This window comes from Zeugodacus cucurbitae, chromosome 5, assembly GCF_028554725.1.
Source record: "Zeugodacus cucurbitae isolate PBARC_wt_2022May chromosome 5, idZeuCucr1.2, whole genome shotgun sequence".
Taxonomy (NCBI): Eukaryota; Metazoa; Arthropoda; class Insecta; order Diptera; family Tephritidae; genus Zeugodacus; species Zeugodacus cucurbitae.
This window is the reverse complement of record NC_071670.1, coordinates 54,962,501-54,984,685: the sequence shown is the minus strand read 5'-3', so window position 1 is coordinate 54,984,685 and position 22,185 is coordinate 54,962,501. Positions and strand designations below refer to the sequence as shown.

Below are 22,185 nucleotides of genomic sequence, written 5' to 3'. Positions count from 1 at the left end.
ATTTATTAAAGTTTGTATTAAAGATTACAATTTTTGCTCTAAGAAAAATTAAAAAAAAAATGTTTTTATTTTATGTTCGATTTGGTCGAGAAAGGGGTAATTATATTAATTGATATTTTAATAAATAATTTTGATTTACTGCTGCTGTATAAAAAATATTTTTGTAAATAGCCACAGTAAACGTCAGTGTCAGCGTGTAATGGTGGTTAGTCCTTATATGCTTTGTAAAGTTAGTATCTCTCCGAATCCGTAATCGTTTCTAGATTAACTATTTCAACTAAAGTTGAACTTTCCTAACTCGAATCACCATAATCCATAAAAAAAAACTTCGAAATATAGACAGTCCTCGAGTTATGGAAAGTATTTTGTATGAAATTTCAATTTTATTGCCAATTCAAGAGTTCGAGTTATGGCGAATTTCTAGTTAGAGTAGTTCGAATTATGGAAATTCAACTGTTGTTTGTTAAAAAATTTAATCAAATATATTTTTTACATTTATACAGATATTTTTTATTCAATACTTCAAAATCTCATATACAAAACGTTGTAAACTTTTCTAGCATGTCAACCAAGAACAATTGCTAATTTATTTAATATTTTATTAATAAAATTTTCCAATGTTAAATGCTATATAACCACCAATAATTAAAGCCAATTGCAAATAAAACCACCAGCACAATTTTTATGCAATTTAATTTTTTCTTCTTTTTCTCAATCAAAATTTGGCAAATTTACAATACAAATATGTATGTATATGAAATATTTTTCGGTTTTCCAATATTTTACTTCTAAAACTTTAGCTACAACAATGTAAAAATTAACAATCTTTTAACTAATACATTTTTACGAACCTATATGTGTATGTGTGCATGTATGTATATTATGTATGAGTACACATTTTTATAATTATTTTCGCAATTCGTTTTAGTTTTAGTATATATTTTAGCAATATTTTTTCTGCCTTTAATTTAGTCTAAGCGCTTACTAATTACTTCATATTATATATATAAAAAAAAGAATTGAAAATAACACAATAAAACAATCGCAAATCGTCCTAAACACACAACGCCATCAAATAGTAATTATGGTGTAACGCTTCTACATGCACTTGCTGTATATCACTTGGGTTAGCACGACAACACCGCCAAATACAGCTTAGTTGTATTTCTTCATGAAGTCAGCGTGGAAGGATTGGAATTTGTCCAACATGATTTTCAGCTTGTCAGTTTGTGGCAGTATTGTGGTGCGGAAGTGATATGTGCCCTCCTTTTGGCCGAAACCGCTGCCGGGTACAATGCAAATGCCTGCAAGATTTTATGAAAAAAAAGTTTGAATAAAAATATATTAAAATTACTGAAAATAGTTGAGCCCACTAACCGGTTGATTCCAGCAATTCGAATGCATAGAAAGTGTCGGGCGACATGTTCTTCGCCTTAGCTGCCGCAATCGCTTTTGCGGGTATAAAGATTTGTGGGAAGGCATACATAGCGCCTTGCACCACATTCACCTTGAAGCCCTCAAAGCTGTTGAAGGTTTTGTACACCAACTCGGCGCGCTCCTTGAGGCCATTCAGCACAGCGGTCTTTTCAGCAATATACTGCTCGTATGAGGGCTCACCCTGCTCTGGTGGGTAAACCTATATAATGAAAAAAATTTATACATTTATTTATAAATAATAAATAACAGTAAATTCCAGCAATTTTCACAGTGCGGCACTCACCAAAGCGCTCACCGCCACCTGCCCGGAAGTGGTGCTGCACAGTGCAGCGGTTATGGATTTCGTGAGCATAGCTTGTACTTGTGGGCACATATTGACGACTTCCATGTAACCACCACGTATGCCACATTCACCCAAATAACCCTTGGATGTGGACAAAAAGCTGCACAATTCCATCTCTCTGTAGGGTGAACCCAGCTCGTAGGCTACACTCTTGAACGAGTAGAATTTCGAGTTGGGATCGTAGATGTTCGCCTGATACACTTCATCGGCCAGCAGCAGCAGCTTGTGTTTGTGCGCGAATTTAATGACATCAACGATATTTTCACGTGTCAACACCTGACCGGTGGGATTGCCGGGGTTGATGACGACCAGTGCACGTGGTTCGCACGTCTTGCGCGCTTCATTGTAGGCACGTTCCAGTTCGGGCACCTCCATACTCCAGTTTTGCTCCTCATTCAGATAGTAACCGATGCGGTTCATGGCGTATTCGGAAATGGTGGCCGAGTAGAGTGGATACTGTGGTATGGGCACCATCACGCCGGGACGTTTGCCACCGACTTTAGCGCTGAAAAAGCAAACAAAAAAATATATTTAATAATTTTATATGTTGCAAGAGGGAATAAAAATACTCACCGTACCAGCGCCAGTATGCTCTTGATGCCCGGTGTGGCACCAGCAGTCAAGTAAATGTTCTCCCAGTTGCTTGGAATGCCATCGCGCTTCTCAATGAAATTGGCCACTTGACGGCGTATCACTTCAATGCCAGCGGAATCGGTGTATGAACCGACCGATTGTCCCTGGCAACCATCCAAGATGATGCGTGCGCGCTTCTTCACATCTTCGGGGTAGTCGGGAGAGTTGAAGAGGCTTGTGTCCAATGTAAGCGCCAGCAACTGTGTATGGAAAGAAGGATCGTGGTTAATATTCAGAAGTAATTAGTGGAAAAGTATGCATTTGTATATTAGCAGAGAGTCGAGTGATTTTCTTTTGGATGCTTACCTGTCTCAGGAACGTAATAGGCTTTTGTCCCATGGCATGGCAATCACCAATGTTGGCGCGAATTACTTGATCGAAGGGTTTCTTCACGCCCTGCAAATAAAAAAGATAATAAAATTGGAAATTATTAGTTTTTCTTTACAAAATATTTCATAAAAAAAATAAAAATAGCTAAATAGGTCTAACGAGACAACTGAAGTTATATTTATGATATTACTATGCAGTTTGTCGCTTAAGTCTTCTGTTTTCAGAAGGTTTACAAGTTAGATACAAAGAATACAATGAAGGAATACATTCCCATTGATGGCTCTGACTCACAGACTCTGTTTTGACTAATTTTGGTTTAAATTCTTTGGTACTCTACACAAGGTTTCTAATACTTTTGAACCAATATTAAAATTGATAATTTGCAAAGTAAACTAAACTTCAACTGATGGAGGAAAATCTGGGTTCGTGATGAGATTCGATGAGTCTTATAAACTATACAGTCCATATACCAGATATGAGTACCTTAACATTACTCAATACAGGGTGCGCCATCTTTTATGTTGGCATATAAACATTAAAGAGTCTGCCTTAGCTCTTTTTTCAAGCACATCGAGCAAGAATGTGGTTCTTGGGCTCCTCAGAGTTTGGTATATACCAAATCTCTTTACAAACAACATCCCAAAAATAATTCAAATAAGGGTCTCTGGGTGGCCAGACAATAATATAACCTTTTTGACCTCAAATGTCGAGAGAGTGATTGTTTCTGAAACTGAAGAGTTACCCCCCATAAAAGTTGGCGCAGCTATTATCTTAAGAATTAAATTAGTATTCCGCTGACATTACTTATATGATTTATCTCAAGTGCAATTATATTTAGCTTTATACAACAACAAAACAAGAAAATGAATTTATAATTGTGTCAAAAGAGAACAACAAAGTTATTAATTTCCACTATCATCTCGCGATAAGCGCTAGCTGATTAAGAACCTCAAAAGAAAGTGGAAAATAAATATTTAATGCCAAAGTGCAATCACCAAATATTAGGCATACAAATGGTAAACATTTTACTACTTAAGTTGTTTTTGTTTTTTGGGTTTTTATTAGTGGTATTTATGTATGTCTATACCACGCTAACATATCAGTTTCTTCAACAACAGAGCTCTTAAGTACTATTTGTGGTTGACTTATTAAGTATCATATATTGTGCTCTCAATCACATAAGCATTTAGTTTATAATCTTATCAGAGTTTTCGATTATAGTATATATAAAAATATCTGCAGAGCAAATATATACGTTTATACATATGTTATATATCATTTTACTGGATTTATGTGCAGGGATTGCTGAAGAATCAATTACGAAAAATAATAGAATGTTTAAAATATGTGTACTTAGTTTTGATAGATGGTTCATATATGACATAAAAGTAGGGTTTTTTGAATTATCAATTTCATAAGCAATAAATTATTTTATTCTAATTTGAGATACATTTTTTTATATCGGTCCAATAGTGGCAAGTTTAACGATATTTAGCTCTGAGAAGTAATATTTCATTGAGCTGTTCCCACTCGGACTAGTTCCGAACTAGTTTTAAAATAGTTAAAATTTTCTCTTTGTCATAAATACTTGATATTGTACTCACTACAATCACTCTAGAGAGGGTATGAGCTTAAGAAAATTTAACCACAAATTTCACAGCATTATATGAATGAAAGTAATATCAGTTATTATTATTAAAACCGCAAAAGAATGAATTGCATAATTAGTACAATATATACGAGTACTATATTTAAAAAAAAAATTGCACTAGAAGCGCTGGGCAGCTTTGTGGAAATGTATCAAATTTCAGCATATTACAAAATTCACATTCAAATGACCTGATTAACAACTTGATAACGAATTTTTCTTTAAACGTTAATATAACATCTGGATATTTCAAAGATCAATCCGAAAAAACAATTAAAAGTGTTCACCGCTTAGTAACAATGATTCAGTTTAATGAAAGTCAAGCCTCTTTTTATCGCTTGCCGAGTGCTTTCAGCGTTGAAACATATGGATATATACCGATTAATATACCTAAACGATCTAATTACTATATTGACTTTCACGTCGACCGATAAGAAACCCACTTGCAGCACATTTTACTCAATTGTGCCATTTATTATGAAATTCCCGGCTAGTTGTACCATATATTTTCAGTAGTACTATAAATGTACTCAATAAGTATTTGCCAATCGAATTTCTTTATCAGCACTTATCACTCTTTGCGATAACATAGGCAATTTCTATAGTGTAGCGCTTTATGACAGTCAAACTGTGTATTGGTCGGTGGTGATATGGTGCCATCATATAAAAGGCGGATTCGAGAATAGAATGGGAGTACTTACATATATACTCATACATGTGAAGTAGTCTTTAACCGATTTTTTTTTTTTTGAGTTAATAAGTCTTTTTTCGTAAACAAATGTTTGTGCATTTAAAACCTTAATGAGTTTTTTTTAAACTTCTTAAAAACCATTAAAAAATAATCTCTAAATTTTTTGCAATTTTTGATATAAAATATAAGAATTGTTGTAATTAATATTTATTTTACAACAACCACCACTAATGAATACCTTATCCATCTATTCATATCACACATACACATACATATTCATAGATAGGTTCGCTTTGTACACTTTTTTATAACACTTTACTCGCTTAATTAGTATTTAATATGTTTATGACTTTATGATGACTGATATTTTTTTTTATTATCAGCGCAATCATTTGTAAATATGTATACACGCATGTCTTAAATTGGACCCATCATGCATTGGCTTTATGACATTTTAATTAAGTAATTAAATGACAGCAAACGATCACGCCGATATTTAAGATAGCGTAATGCTTATGTACAACGTACACCCACAACGTACTACATAAATGGGCATAAATACAAACATACTATATATTCAATTACGCTTGTAATTTATGGACTGACAAGGAACATATTTTTTCATATAACGACCACACTTATTGGATCGATTACTGGAATTGAGCTGATGATCATGGAAATATGGGTATGTAACGGTACGAGTTTACAAAGAAAGCTGCTTTCTTTGCTGTCAATCTTTTGACAGCTGTCATCTGGAAATTGATGTATATAACATTATCTAATATTGTCATCATAAGCTTCTAAAAAGGCTTTTAATAAAATTAAATCTTCCATCTTTCAAGGACTAAATAACAATAAAAAAGAAAAATGTATTATAGTTTCTTATATTCCTATAGAAGACAAACACCTCTAGAAATAATTTATTTAATCGTGGAATTTTCCAATAATACTAAGAATTATTTCCCCAGCTCATTTCTTATAGAAATGCAATATCTACATAATTATATATAGTTGTCTGTATACGAGTATATTCACAGGAAAGACGCTAAGAAGCATTATTATCAATAAAAACGATTAACATGAAGCGTGAAGGTGCGAGTACATGGTAAAAAAATTAAAATTTTCAAGAATTAAATTTTCGAAATATTTTGAATATCAAATTTAGAATACATATGTGTAGAAATACGCAAAAACTGTCGGAAAATATCTTACGTCGTTACACATATGGAACAATATCCAACGAAAACGGTCGTGGTCGAAGGCCGGTGAATCGTGGCCAAGCCGGGTTTGACGGCCAGGAGGGTGTTTGGCTGTGTATTTGGTGGGATTGGAAGGGTATCCTCCACTATGAGTTGCTCCCATTAAGCCAGACGCTTAATTCTTTGGCTGTGTATTTGGTGGGATTGGAAGGGCTCCCATTAAGCCAGACGCTTAATTCTGCCATCTACTGCGAATTATTGGACAGCTTGAAGCAAGCGATCGACCAGAAGCGTCCACCACACACTTCGTTGATGACTCGTCAGAAGCCACGGAACTCGGATGATAGGTTTTATCGCATACACCATATAGCGCGGACATAGCGCCAAGTGATTACCACCTGTTCCTGTCCATGGCGAAGGCCCTTGGTGGTGTAAAGTTGAACTCAAAAGAGGATGTGAGAAGTGGCTGTTCGAGTTCTTCACAAATAAGGAGGGGGGCTTCTACGAAGGAGGTATTATGAAGTTGCCGTCTAGATGGAAGCGGTAGGGATATACTTGACAACCTAATATGTTCCATAACTTCCAATTTATTCTCTATATTACATTCAAATATCCCACTCATTTAGGAACTAAAAGAGGGGAAGACTTTATCTACAATTACTATGAACTAGGGTTCTTAAAATTATTCCAATAAACTGAAAACCGGTTATGAATTTCACTTTTTTTTAATAAAAATAAGAAAATTAATGAACTTGTACTATTCGGATAGTCGACGACAGCGAACGGTTAACCCGGATACTGCAAACCGCTTAATCCGGTTAGTCGATTAGTCAAACTCCGAGAGCTCTACTATGAACGTTTGAGACTTTTTGTTGGAAATGTAAGACTTTTCATTCAGGCGCATCAAAATTGAAAAACATTTTAAGAATTTGTAGGAATAGTTTAATAAATTTTCTAAAATAACTTTATTTTTTATAAGAAAATATTTTTTAATTTTCTGTTTTTAGAAAAATAATATAAATAATTTAATATAAGTTAATACATTAAATATTTTATAAAGAAAAAAATATCTGTTAAATTTTTCCCAGTGTAAAAGTGCAGCTAAATAGCAAATGCCAAACAACAAAAAGGTGAAGAAAATGGATTTAAAAGAACTATGTAGCTGGAAAAATCACACGTCAGTCACGTATATATTATATGGTCAGGATGAAATCATGTGTATCGAAAGTCATAACACGATTAAACTATTATAAATATACATATGTATGTACGAGTGAATATCTATATACACAAGGCTATTTAACTGTATATAGTGCAATAAGAGTGCTATGAAGAGAATGATTATAATATACTATGAACCTTATGTGGCAAGAAATGTGTTAGCACAGTTGCAAAGGCACTGGAGTAGCTTAAGCTAATTGCACATTGACTACTTTTATGATAATAGCTTTTTGATTCAGAGGAACTACTTAATATGTATACATCTACATATGCTTACAAGAGTACGTCAATCAATGGACTATACAAAATTTTCCACTTGGCCAACTTGAAGCGAGAACATCCGTTGTTGCAAGTGCCCGTATTTCGCACTGAATCATTTGTCATCAATGAACAGGCTGTTAGCCGGCAAGTGTGATAAATATATGTACTGTTATCGTAAATACACACTCATAGCTCGCATTAGCGAAGGATAATACATACATATGTACATATATAAAAATTTATTTATGTGTGTAAATTGTATGCTCTCTTAAGGAGAATATATAAAATTGGCGTCATCAGTTGAAGTGTGATAAAGGGACGAGGTAAATAACCCCACATAAACCGTCTGTTCTAAACGACATGACGCATAAAGTTGTTGCTTTTGTTTATTTTTCTATGTTTTTGTTGTTTTGCTGCTTGCTTCTGCGCATGTTGGCAACAAGCATATTTATATGTAGGTATATACATACATATGTGCATATTTATATTGAAGCGGACTACTTAAATGTTGTGTCACAATAAATTAATGGTTGGCCAAGTTGTTGCACGATAGTGAGGCATTCGATGAAAGGCCAAACAAAAGCAATATGCATACACATATGGAATAGGTGGTGATGGCTTTAGTGGGCGCAAACAAAGTTTTGGAGGGGTTCAGAAATCAATGATGTGTTTACAATGAAATTTAATTCACTGTGAAATTGAGTGTAGTAGCAGATGTTAAGAAGGGTAATTTTTGGCTTAAAATGGAAATTATATATTTTTATGGCTTCAATTAAGTTTTTATGTTTAATTTATGAAAAAATTTTAGGTTAAAGATTTGTCAGCAAAAATCAGTATAACGAGGCGCTATAATTGTAGGGATAATAATAAAATTAGGAACAAAAAAAAAAAATATCTACCCCCCTAACAAAAAAAAGTTAAACTGTGTCTACATTGATCCAAACATGACATTAGAAATGTACATCAATTTGTGGCAACATTGTTTACAGTTATAGTCTTATTTGGCAGATATAGTACATATGCTTATATGGCTTATATATTTTTATTGTTATTGCATTTCAATGTCACGATAATTTTAAAACGTTCAATTTGACATCCAATGGCGAGGATTTTGTTTTGGATGTACTCTTTGCATATATGTATGTAATATAAATAAACTAACACTCTGCTTTGAAAAATTATACGTAAAGCCTGCCCTAGGGCAAAGCAAAAAATATAAACTCCCTATCTACAACACCCAATTGATTTTATTTACCGTTTTATTTACTGTTACTTAACAAAACAAGCCTTAGAAAGAAATGCATTATGTCAAAGTAACCGGTAAAAATCAGAGCTTGACTCACTCGCTTGCTATACATTTTATGTAAATTTCAGTTTAATGACCGGCCATAAACTGAAAATGAGCCAGTAGCGACATGCAAATGAGTTTTGGCAAATAAAAGAAAAGAAATTATAAGAAAATTACATATTCCACAATATGATTACATGAGGTAATGCCATTTGAAAGCATTTACAGCCATGTGAGCTGAAAGTAAATGTTTACTATTTACTATTTAATATGTCTCGTATAAAACTATATTTGATTGTATGTTGTATGCAATAAACTCGGGTGAGTGTATGCGCATTTCTATAATTACTTGTGAATAAAATTTTTGAACCCGAGTGCAATATGTTAGAGTATTTCGACATGTATATCTAGATTATTGGTATAATGGACTATTTCTTCACTATAGAAGCTAGATTGTTGGTTTATTTTTGATGATTTTACTCGTTTAAAGGCATAATCGTAACTAAAAAAATCGAGAAAAGCTTCGGACATAATATACTGACCATACCCATTCCCTTACACTCGGGTTTCTACAAGCAGATACCTTATATGAACCGTATAGCGTCCACTAACATCTTCACTAATGTTCTTCTTATAAAAAAATTATTTAGAGTCTATTCTGCATACCTTCTCAAATCCACTTATATGACACCCCTTCTATGTCAAAAAACCCTTTTCTCGGACCTTTCGATAAATGATTGCGAAGACAAGACATATCGTACTCCTTAATACCTTTGCAGTGGTCGTCATCAAAATTGGGTCTTCTCATCCGAGACTGTTGTTTTCTTTTCATTGGGGACATTTTTTTATGTGGTGGGTCCCAGACCCACACACGCAGGATTGGTTCGCCTTCAAACGGATATCTGTTGACTACCCAGTGGATACTTGAACTAAGGCCGGAAGTCGGGAGCTGCTTGAGTCATATGCAAAAGAATCGTTCCTGGCCACTCCCAAGTGTATGACAGTCAGGAATTTTCCTCACCTACGTGAACTTCTACCCATGACCAGATCCCCAAAATACTTCACTGATATAAAAATCAAATTTGTAACATATCCTTCTATGGCAAACATTTTTTTTACTTAAATTTTAATTTTCATTTAATTCGCGTCGAAACTAAGCCTACCTTACTATATTGTTTCAAGGTATGACTTGCAACAAGGACCATAACCACCGTGCCTTTAAGTGAAAATCAATTTTCCATTCAAACTAAAGAAGGACCTCATGCGGGTGTGCCACTTGTCCTTGACAGCGTAAATGACCATTGAGGCAACGGTATGTATTGCAAGCCACAACGTACGTACATATATAGTATGTAAATAAAACAATAAATATATGTATGTAATACTCTCCATAAGCAGCCGGTCATGCTTTGACTGAAGAATACGTCAATTGCGTTTTAATTTTTTTGTTTTCCCCATAATAGTCACGAGTTTGTGGGTGTATTTTATAATTTTTCATGCATAAACATACAAACAAACTTACATAAATAAGTAATTGCCACTCAAATTTCAATTATAAATACAAACATCAAACAAGGCGCCTATGACTGAACAGTTTTTTGTACCTTGAGGGGATTTGATCTTGTAAAAAAAAACTTTTTCACAGTGAAAATGAGTAGCGTAACTGTAAAATTGTTGTTATGGTTTCGATTAAAAAATTAAAAAATATTTATTTTTTATTTATTTGGTACTTACGAATAATTTAATAAAAAATAATTAAAAAATTGTTTAAAAATAATAACTTTTTCTTTGCTAATTCAACCAAGTAGTTCCCATATTTTCGAGCAAAAAAAAATCTAATTAGACTCTAATAAAATAATTCCAACCACAATAACCGTTATTAAGACTTTGAATTCGATTTTCGTTAGAGATCAAACGACTTTCAACAGAGTTGCTCAGCTCTTAAGCTTGACTTTGACATTCCAGGTGCGAATGCAACGCCTTAAAGCGTTCAAAGCGTTTTATTTTTAATGTCGATCAATTGCCGATCTCTAACTAAATATTTATTTTGAGCTATCAATAACCACAAAATTAGGAACTGTCCGCGAAAAGCTTGTGAATACGCTATACGCTAATAATCAAAGTAGCAAGGCAATAATACAATATTCATATACATTTGTATATTCGCCGAGTTCGCTTATAATTTTTAAGAGCAACAGATACACAATTACACACAATAAATTTATACTCTTTGCACCAAAACGTAAACACATATGGACCCCGCACCTACGGCACAGACATATATATATACATTTATAGGTCTAGCAACGCTAACTGGCGGTTGATTAGAATCAAGTGGTGGGCTCTAATAGAATGCACTCGTAAATGGTTGAGTATGAGTATGTAAGCACACCGGTGGGCAGATAAATGTTGGTGATCCCCAACCCTTGCCTTGAGTGGCCGGTGCATCCGCTTCTAGTTTTATGTGATAAATTGTTAATTTAATGTTCGTTGTATTGCGCTATTTTCTTCTTCACATTTGTTAGCGTATACATTTATCTTTGCATTCCCGCTCTCATATACATATATATATTTTCTAAGCAAATATTTATACTTGTTTGTTTGCCTTCTGGTTGGAATGGATATTTTGTTTTCACAACTGATAGGTGACTTTGTAGAGAAACAAATATATTTATATGTAGGGATATAAAAATGTATAATAAAATTATATATTATAGTAGGTGTAGATCTATTTTATACTAGCCACTGCACTTAAACACATATACAGATAAATTTAGAGCGTGTGTGGACTGATTAGAAATTTATATAAAATTCTATATATGAAATATAATAATAATAAAAAAATAATGACAATAAAAAAATAATGATAATAAAAGAATTAGTTAAAGTTGTTTTCAATGAAGTAGAAAAGAGCTACTTTTAGTTAACTACCTTTAGTTAACTATAGTCAATTTTTTTTTGATACATTTAGTCAAAACAAAATTAATTTTCTTTGTAAACCAGTGTTATTGCATGTATTTACATTCGTTTGTCTCTACTTGAACAACGCCTTGAGATCATATGCACATACGAATACGAATTAATGAATAATAGAATACAATTGTCAAAAGTAATGAGCTAAAAAGGGGAGCGCGTGTTTTCAAAAACCAGTTTGCGCCTTACATTAGGGCATCAACACATCACATAGAGCGTTAATTTTTTATTTTTATATTCAATTTTTAGTCAATCAAATCATATAACCAAATTCACAATATTTCCAGTGGTGAATTTCATTAGGGTGGAGAATTATTTATTTAAAAGTTTACGAAAAAAAATTTTAATTGCACTTTTTTTTTATTTCTACAAAACGTTGATTTAATTTTTCAGAAAATTTTACACATTTTTTTTGCCAACAGCACTTTTGTATTTTTTTGTCAATACTTTCATCCCAAATATGGCATACTTCTTTTTAATTTTTTAATTAAAATTTCTATCACAAACTTCGCATAAATTATTATTTTATTGCTATTCAAATGAAATTATTATCATTTCCCATATCCACAAGAACACATTAAAAATAACGCCTGGGCTAAAAAGCAAAGCTTCATGCATTGCTGATTTCAATTTGTGGCACTTTTTCGCTTGTAAATGTTGACTTAATGAGCCAGGTTTTGTGCAAATGAAATGCTCATTGAATAACTAATTAGTGTATAAATTAGAATTTGAATTATGTAATTATTGTTTGTTTTCTTTTTTGTTTAAACCACACATGTTTTGCAGTTCTTTTTTAATTTTGATATTTGTTCCCATTAGTATAATTTGAATTTCACTAAAAACACCAGTTTACGGGGAAAATAAGCGATAATTTGATATTTCTCACACAAAATTTGTTCTCTAAGCCATTTGATTATTTAATTTTTGTTTTTGTATCGCAAATTAACCGTTTTTCATGAAGTACAAGATTTTATAAAAATATATAATTTATACATTTTTCACTTTTATTTTTATGCTGACATAAATTCCAATTATTTTCACCTTTCTACAAATATTTTGATTTTTTAATTTTTCTTAAGCTTTAATTTTGAATTATTTTTGCAAACAATTTTTTTTACTCAAAATTTAATTATACTTTTTCATAAAATTATGTGAATATTAAATAAAAAAATAAAATCACCTTTAAATAAAATAAACATTTAAACAAAAACTAATATTGGAGCCAACCACCCTTACGGCAAAACTGTTAATCCAATTGGAATATTGACATTCGTGTATAGTAGGCAAAACAACAGGACTAATTGACAGGACAAAATGTCAATGAGATTATTTAAATGAAATAAAATAAATAAAAGTCTAAATTTAAAATTTTTAAACGCTAAAAATTGTGAATAAAATTGCTACGCTTATTACGTTGCATTTAATTTTATTGTTTTATACGACAACAAAGCCGCCACTCACCTGCTGCAATTCCTTCTCAATGTGTCCGGCACGTATGACTAGTGGACCACGCACCGCATACTCCAATTCAATAAATTGTGGATTTATATTGTCCAGCGATAGACATTTGTCCGACGCAGCGGCATTTTGCGACGATGACGACGACATTTCACGTTTGGCGTTTGCGAAAGCTGCTGCAGTGAGTCTACAACTACGGCTGGTCTGCGCCTGGGCTATGTTCGCTAGCGAAGCACTAAATTAAGCGAAAGAAATGAGGTAGGGATTTGTAAATCTTTACAAAAATTGCAATTCACTAATTTCTTGGAAATATTTTATGCTTTTTTTTCAGCAATAACAAAGCGTTTGTTGCATGCGCGCTGCGTTTCGTACACTTCCACTTATTTTGTTTGACAAATGTGAATGCGAAAACTGATGGATTACAACGACAACGATTACTGGCAAACTTGGGCCTGCGACAACGACGACACAACACTTCCAACGCGTCTCGAACGACTGTGTATTATGTGTGCTTAAATAGCCAAAAGTAGGCAAATGATATGGCACGATGACTGTTAAGTGCGAGCGTGTTTCTCGAGTGGAGAGCGATAAAGAAGAAAGTGTACAGTAAACGACAAATAGCAGCGCGGCGAATAAACGTAGTGCGATAAAGCGTAAGTAATATTAATACGATTTTATAAATTTATATATTGTATGATTATGTATGGGGATATACAAGTAGACGACTGAAATTATTGATATGAAACGGAATGCGCGTTGACAAAACACAGAAAGAAATGTCAAAGTGTACTAGAAATACAAGTGGGGTAGCTTACTTCCAATGGCGATAGACAGCAGCACTGATGCGATTCATATTTTCGGCTTTTGCTTGCTTTTGTTGTTCCTCTTCCTGTTTGTTTTTGTTTTGCTATAGAAGTTGCAGTTGGCTTTTATGCTGCGAGTGTGTGTGTTTGTATGTAGCTATTGTCGGTGGTTGGTATTGGTGCTGTTAACTTTAATGTGGAGCTGGTAGTTGTTGTTAGTATGAATTGCTAAAAAATAAACAGAGAATATACGAAAACAGTAAGAAGAAGAATTAGTGAGAGTAAAAGAGAGAGAAACTTGTAGATATATATATGTTAGTGTATGTGTAAATATTAAGTTGGAGCAAAACAAAGCTGTTTTTCGCTTTGTTTGTGTATACACAATTTTCAAATTTGTTTGTGAATTGACATTTCACATTTGCGCTATTTGCAAACGCCCAAACAACAATGTGAGCGAATATGGCGTTTAGCGGAAATGTCAAAAAATCTACACACCGGCATGACAATTCGTTTTCGTTGAGCTTTTAGTCGAGTCACGTACCGGCGGTCAGCTGACGGAAGCTGTGAATGTTTGCTCAGTCGTTGATTTGTTTTTTTTGAGCGTGCTTCTCTTGGGAGAGCACATAATTGTTATGCACTCTCATTGTCTGCTCTTTTGGCAGCCGGTCAAGTAGATGCTCGTACACATTGAAGTCTAAAAAAGTCATATATGCATATGCATGCCTATAGCACATGTGTTTGTATGTATGTATGTATATAATATATAAATTTAATTATTTGCTGATTAACATTTGCGATGTAAACAAAAAGAAATTCGCTTATATTTTGGGTTTAAGAAACATTCATAAATTTCGCATATTTTTGGGAAATGGTGAACGTTAAAAAACAATGAATTACAATACATTTTTGGATCTTGTGTGAAATTTGAAAAAAAATCAATTTTTTCATAAAATTTAATTCAAAGAAATTAAAATTAAATTTAACCATCACGTATTTTAAATTTTAGTATTAGTATAGAACAAAAAAAAAATTGGTTATATTCAATCATGTCTCAAAATATATTTCTCAACCACTAGCCCTTAATTTCATATTATTTTTTTTTATTTCCAGTAAAATATTCTCAGGTCCTATTTTTTTCTTATCGAAAATATTATATTGAAACACAATTTCGAGTCTTGAAAAAAATTTGTAAAATAAGTCGAATTGTTTCCAACAATTCAAGTAAATTTGAGGGGCTATATCAGTGCTACCCATGGAAAATTAGGCGATTTTCGCGAATTTTTTTAAAAGAAAGTATTCTATTATTGTTTCGAAGTTCCTTGCACATAATAAGGTATATTTTCAGCTATATTCAATTTTTTTTTTTTACAAAAATATTGAAAACTAATAGATATATGCTATCTTTGGAGGTGCAAAAAAAAGTTCCCCAACTGACTTTTTCCTATAAAGTGACCTATGATTTTTGAAAGATATCAAAAACAAATAACAAAATGGTGTAGTTCTGAAAAAGAAAATCGTGGGTCATTGTATAGTAAATATATTCAAGAATACTCAGTTTCAATTTGAAGGCGATCGGTCAATTTCTCGTTGAGTTATGAAGTCAGCAATTTTGAAAAATTATTCAAGATACGACCTTAACGCGATCTCAGGATATTTTTGAAAATAAACTATCGAATAAGCTAAAAATAAAAAAAATCGAGTTTTTAAAAATGTCACACTGGTATAGTCTCTCAAGCAATTTTCAATTTTTGGTATTAGAAGTCAACAATAGGAAAACAGCTGATAAAATAACAGCTACATGAAAAAATTGGAACATTTTGAAGTATAGTGGAACTTCTGTAACTTGAAACACCATAATTCACAAAAAAACTTCGAGTTAGAGAGACTTCGAGTTATAGAAATTTTCATTAAAACATAAATTTTTCAAAAAGCTATAAAATATATATTTATACCCAGTTTTAATTATTTACTTAGCATAACGTTTTATTTAAATACGTTAAAACATGTCTTCTGTCACTTTATTTGTTACATGATTTATGAAATCCATTAGAATAATATGATACTTTTTGTTCTCCTCCGTATTATATAGACAAACTCTTTTCAAATTGTGCCTCGATAGTAAAATTATAAATTTTGTATTATGCCCTGACCAAAAAGTTCGATTTATGGAAGGATATTTGTATGAAATTTGACTTCTATTGCCAATTCAAGAGTTCGAGTTATGAAGATCTTCGAGTTATGGAAGTTCCATTGTATGTAAGAAAATATATTTCCTTTCACAATTTTAATACGTCAGATTTCTTATATTATCCCGATCCCCGATCCCGATCAAAATCTGATTTTTCGTTTTTTTTCGAAACAATTTTGAATTTCACATCTCCTAGTGCTTCATAGATGAGAACCCCCCATTTTTTAACAAATAAATCTTAATTTTCACTTACATATAGTATGTATCTTCATAAATTTTCATATTAATAACATGGCAAATATTTCTTGTTGGGGTCGCCCTTGAGTAACTAAGACATTACACACCCACAAAAGCGCACCACTCAATATCAATCGATACTTGTCTACTACTAACAGATTTTACACTTGACTTTTGAGTGCACTTCAATTTATTGTTTAGCTTAAAAATTATCAGTGTAGTAGCATTTGGATTTTGAATTGATAACTCGAACTTATATAGACGTATATATATTACATATGTACATACATATGGTATATAAGAATATATGGACCTTAGCCTATATTGCAAAATATTGAAATATATGAAAGGTTTTTATTACATAATTGAGGGGAGAGAGGATCTCTATTCTAAAAATATTTATTCTAATGCGAATTATCATTTAAATACGTCAATGTTTAATTTTTATTTCTTTTCCCTCTTTTTCCAACATGTCTCGAGTGTCACACAGAGTCCACAAAAAATATTAAAAAATGTTAAAAAATTTTTTAGTTTGTCTAGTAACAAATTCCTGACAAAATGAGCTCAATTTTGTTGTAAATATTTGAAGGCAACTGATAAGACTCTCACAGACAATGTAGGAGAGGTTTAGGTTAAGCTTATAAAAATTGATAACTGTATGTCTTCGAAGTGTTCCCAAAGCTGTATCATTATTAGGTTTAATAAATCTGCTCAAATGAGTTCGCATTAAAATAATATATATGTGAATTTATGCAATTAAGTCAAATATATTATTCAATTATTGAGCAGTCTGACGTAAAACTTGAATATAAATTGCACTTTGAGCTTTGAAAATCTGTAGAACGAATCAGAAGGAACTGTGAAATGATTTGTAAATAATTTTAATGAAACGACAAGGTACAATTGCTATATATTATATATAAATTCTAGAATAATTTTTTTGAAAGCACGTTTTGAAGTAAGAACAGTTGAATAATTTTCTCTGCAGATGAAACATTTATTTTATCATCTCTGATTCTTTGTTGTATCCAAAATCGAGATAATTTATAAATTTCCATTAGGCATCTTCGATTTGCCACTTCTCTGCTTGTTAAGTTGGAGCTTTGTGTGCTTTTAAAACATTTACATGTGAAAGCCCACAACAAAGTTATCCAAGTTCTATGAAAGCAGAGCGAAAAAAAAATTAAATAAAATAAATATTCCTGTATTGCTTTGAGAACTCTTGCTTTGTTTTTTCCCCTTTTGTTTTTATAAATTTTTTTGCGACTTGTTTTTCTGCTGTTTTATGAGCTCTCGTATCGTTGAAACAAACGAGATTCGCAATCATAATTTATGTGTAAGTACATATGTATACTAATATTGTATTCTATTATATTTGCGCTCGCTTCTGACTTTATTTCTGTAGATAGCAAAATTGTTTATTTGCATTAGAAAAACATTCACATTCACAACTCATTAAAGAAATCACCCCACACGGTTCACATGGCAAGACAAACAACGGCACTTGACTACACAATAACTTTTTTTTATGTATGTATGTATATACATATGTATGTGTATGAAAGTAATTAAATCACATATGTATGAAAAAAGACATCAAAACTATTTATAAAACTCATATCTAATCAATTTTATTTGGTGCTAAATTTATGGTAAACATTTATTTTCGGTTCTTTTTGTGTTTGTCGATGATCAGCGAAAGTGAATAAAAAGTCGCATGGCTTAATTAATTTAATTATAAATATACATTTGTGTATAAATTAAGTGCTTTTTGCTTATAATCTTTGAGAAATTCATTGGAGGAATTATGGAATATAATCTGAACAATAAATTAATTTTATATACATATGTATGAATATATATTTATGTCCACTTGTCGTTGATTTATGTACGAAATGCTTGAAAAATATATATAAAAAATTTTAAACGTTCATTTATGGTACAATAAACTACAAAACTACTAAAATTGACAAGTCAGCGCACTGTTTTCTAAAAAAAAAAAAATTTTAAGTACCCTGTATAGTTGCTGTTATCAGTGTGGATAATATTAAAGTTCATACATAAATAAGTGAACTAAAAAATGTTAAGCCGTAAGATACTGAGTATTTATTTGGTATAAATAATAGTGCAAACAACTTGCGAACATTTATTGGTATATAGTATACAGGGTGGTCCCACTTTCATCTCAGCATGTAAATATGGAATAACTTTGACATATTCTAACGGGTTTCGAGGCCTTTGGAATGATCGTTTAAATAAAATTCTAACTATGATTCGCTTTAAATCGATATAATGCGACGGAATAGGGACGCTTTACATTGAAAATAGACTATCAGAGGACCATTTTCTTCTATCTTGTGATGTTAATAATCAAAATTGCCTTCTTTGGAAACAGACAATCTATCCCTTAAATGTCATTACTTGCTCCAAATGTGATTGCTGGCGAGTTGAATTCGGTATAAACGAGTATATATCTATTTTAATTTAAGAATTTAAGGCATTCATACCACTTTTGCCACGTTCGTTTTGCCAAACTTTTTCACATTTTTCACCCTTTTTGTTATTTTTTAAATTGTCTCAGTTGTCTGTGAATGTATAGAAAAGGTATTGACGGTTAATCGTTTCAAAGTTTGTAGGAATCAAACTATTCAGCTTATACAAAGAAAATTCCATGGATATCTGTTGTGAAAAAGATGACTCCCAAGACCTCTAGATTTTACATCCAATTGGTTCTTTTTGTAGGGTAGATAGGTAAGATTGAAGTCTATCTAGGCTCTGTTAGTGCTAGATGCACCATTTTGATACATTCGTAGACTCCGTTCACTTATGTACAGCACACGCTCGAAAAACTAATTAAAACCAAGACAGTTCTCATTTGGGAATTTTTCATGTTTTCGAAAACCTAAAAATATAAGCTAATTACACATTTAAATACAGGGTTTTTCCTTCTTCTTTCAACAATAAAACCTCTACTGCCAGTTCTTATTTCCCACACGGATAAACAAACGATAAATAGATTTTTCAATGGGCAGCTGTGAAATACGTAGTTTTTTTCCATTTTCCAATAGTCAATGCACAAAAAAGAGTGTTCACGTTTCTGGGTGTTCATGTTTTAGAGCGTTCATGCGCTGTATATATGTTATGCTTTCCGTAGACAGCAATTCAAGGCTGGGTATCTGATGGATTCCAAGAGTTCTATGTCAGATTTGCGATAGTACTGGGCATTCACAGAGAAAGTGGAAAATTGTTTCCTTATACACTTCTAGTTCGCAGCTGCGGCAAATGTTGTTGTAGGGGAGACCCATTTTCATTGCATGTTCTCCAAATGGCCAATGACCTGTCTTTTTTGTGAAGTTTTTTCAAAAGAAAAGCCTAAATCTGCAATCCTTGAATTACTAACGAGCTCAGGGCAAAATATTTGTGCCGAAACCAATGCTATGTCATTCAAGTTGTATCAAGTTGTTCCAACGAAAAAATGAAAAATTCTAGAAAAAGATCTAATTTTGTTGAGAGACGGACACTTGATTTTTTTTACTGATTAAAAATTTATTAAATAGTTACATGACTACTTAAAAGGAAATAGTTACATGACTACTGGATATACACAAATGTAATCAATTATAAATCAATCTCACACACCCTTATACATACACACGTACACGATCAATCAGTTGATCGCTTTCATGGCCAAGCTTTCTCGCCATTAAATTCACAAATTGTCAACTGTTTTTGAGGTCTCAAGTTTATCAGCGCTTTTTAGCGCTCGTTCTATGCTACTGCCTTAACGAATATAGCAGAAGAAGGTAATAAGTTGCGCAACATGTGCCGAAATACAGCGAACAGGCTATAGAAAAAGAGTTGGAAGAATTTGAAAGACAAGGAAGAAGGTAGAAGAAACAGTAGAATCAACATACAAATTATTTTTCCGCTGTCTAAATTGTTTACTTTTTCAACTAATTTCTAGACATATTTTATTATTTCATATGTTTTCAAGTGCGTACAAGCAGTCAAGACAACTACAACAATAATTAGCGAAGAATCAACAAAATGTCTTAATTAGAAAAGCCGGCACTCATGACATTCCGACGCTGTGAAAACGAAAATTCGCAGTCAACCAATGCACGTTTGTCGGTGTGTTTGACTGTTGGCGGCCACCGACAGACAGACAGACACTCAACCTGCGCGTTGCAGCCATGAAATTCGCTGGCAAAGTGGCAAATGAGCGCACGGCATAGAAGTGGGTCAACTGCAGCTTGCAGCTTGCATTGATAATTTTCGTTTTTTGCTTTCTTCTATTAACCAAACACAAATAGTATAGCCAAAAATAACAATTTCAAAAATATTACACTTTCTTAAGCGAAAAAAATAATTCGTCTGCCATTTGCTGTGTATTATTTATGCGTTTCTTCGTTTTCATTTGCCTTGAACGTGCTAATTGGCTCACTTTACTGCTTACTGTTTACTCTTTTTATTGCACTTTTGCTTTTCACTTTTCATTATTGCATAAAATTGTTGTAGAATTCTAACGACGTTCACTATATTTGTTAAAATAATTAATTGTCTTTGATTTTGCTGTGATTTGCAACAACAATTCACTTTTTTTATATAAATTGTATTTAAAAAGCGCTAGAAATTATTTACCCACCACGCACTACGAACGCTCCAGCTAGACTGCTGTGCATGTGGTCATTCAAGTCTGTGGTCGCCTCAACTCTTGTGTGATTTCGTGCGCTCTCAGCTTTGTGCGGTTTTGGGTGGCATCCAAAAAAGCTTTGCGAAAACGCCAATCACGCTGAGCGCTTGTGTGCTCGCTAAAAAATAGCGGAGAGTTTTGTTGGAATTCTACCAAAAAATATTTCTTTAATTTGTGTGCAAAAGGCTTGTGTGTGTGAAGATGGGTGTGTAGTGTACAATGAACCGAACTGTCAAACGCATCTCGAGAAATTGTTTACAAACAAAATTAAGTATTATATATTAAATAAAAAATATAAATAGCTGCAAAAATGCATGGACTTTGAAGTGTTGTGATTATTTAACGCAGAAAATCTTCAGAAAATATAAAAAAAGGTGTTAATAATTTGAAACTCGCGAAAATTAGTATATTGGTACTACGCTTTGGTTGAAGTTGAGGTTTAAGTAGTCGGTTTATTTCTAATTTTTTTTTCCTGTTTTTTTCCTTCTTCTATATAAACAAAAGTTTGGCTAATCATTTTTTTTATTTCCAGATAAAACTATTTTAATTGGTTTTATGTTATTTTGTTAAAATCTTATTGATAGAATCATATTATTCATATTCGAAGTATTAAGATGTAATAAACCAACAAATAACGAAGAAAATATCACAAATATCAGCCGGCAGAAACTTTGTATATTTTAAGTGCCTAACATCACGTCTCGGCAAGCAATTTTTGATTGCCGGCAATTATTATTGCATATGGAAGTAACAATAACATGTTTAGCAATTACGGAGTCAGC

The 22,185-nt window shown here is 32.4% G+C and overlaps 1 protein-coding gene and 1 long non-coding RNA gene across 3 annotated transcripts in view; one reads left to right on the top strand and one right to left on the bottom strand.

Moving 5' to 3' along the window:
- Positions 1-676: 676 nt before the first annotated feature.
- On the bottom strand, positions 677-21,495 carry Gpt2_0 (alanine aminotransferase 2). Of its 2 annotated transcripts, none has more exons than XM_011179141.3 (8): positions 21,356-21,495; positions 14,298-14,513; positions 13,486-13,717; positions 2,720-2,809; positions 2,354-2,613; positions 1,721-2,285; positions 1,378-1,636; positions 677-1,304 (listed from the first exon to the last, which is right to left on the bottom strand). In XM_011179141.3, the coding sequence occupies exons 2-8, from the start codon at positions 14,333-14,335 to the stop codon at positions 1,156-1,158; spliced, it is 1,593 nt and encodes a 530-aa protein (XP_011177443.1). In that variant the 5' UTR covers positions 14,336-14,513; positions 21,356-21,495; the 3' UTR covers positions 677-1,155. The 2 variants fall into 2 exon arrangements, with proteins under 2 accessions (XP_011177443.1, XP_054087069.1); XM_054231094.1 differs by having other exon boundaries at positions 21,352-21,372.
- A 147-nt stretch (positions 21,496-21,642) lies between these two features.
- The window catches only part of LOC128921981 (uncharacterized), a 1,368-nt gene continuing 825 nt past the window's right edge, over positions 21,643-22,185 (top strand). The window contains exon 1 of the long non-coding RNA XR_008471267.1: positions 21,643-21,777. This is a non-coding gene — a long non-coding RNA (uncharacterized LOC128921981). The remainder of the gene's footprint in view (positions 21,778-22,185) is intronic.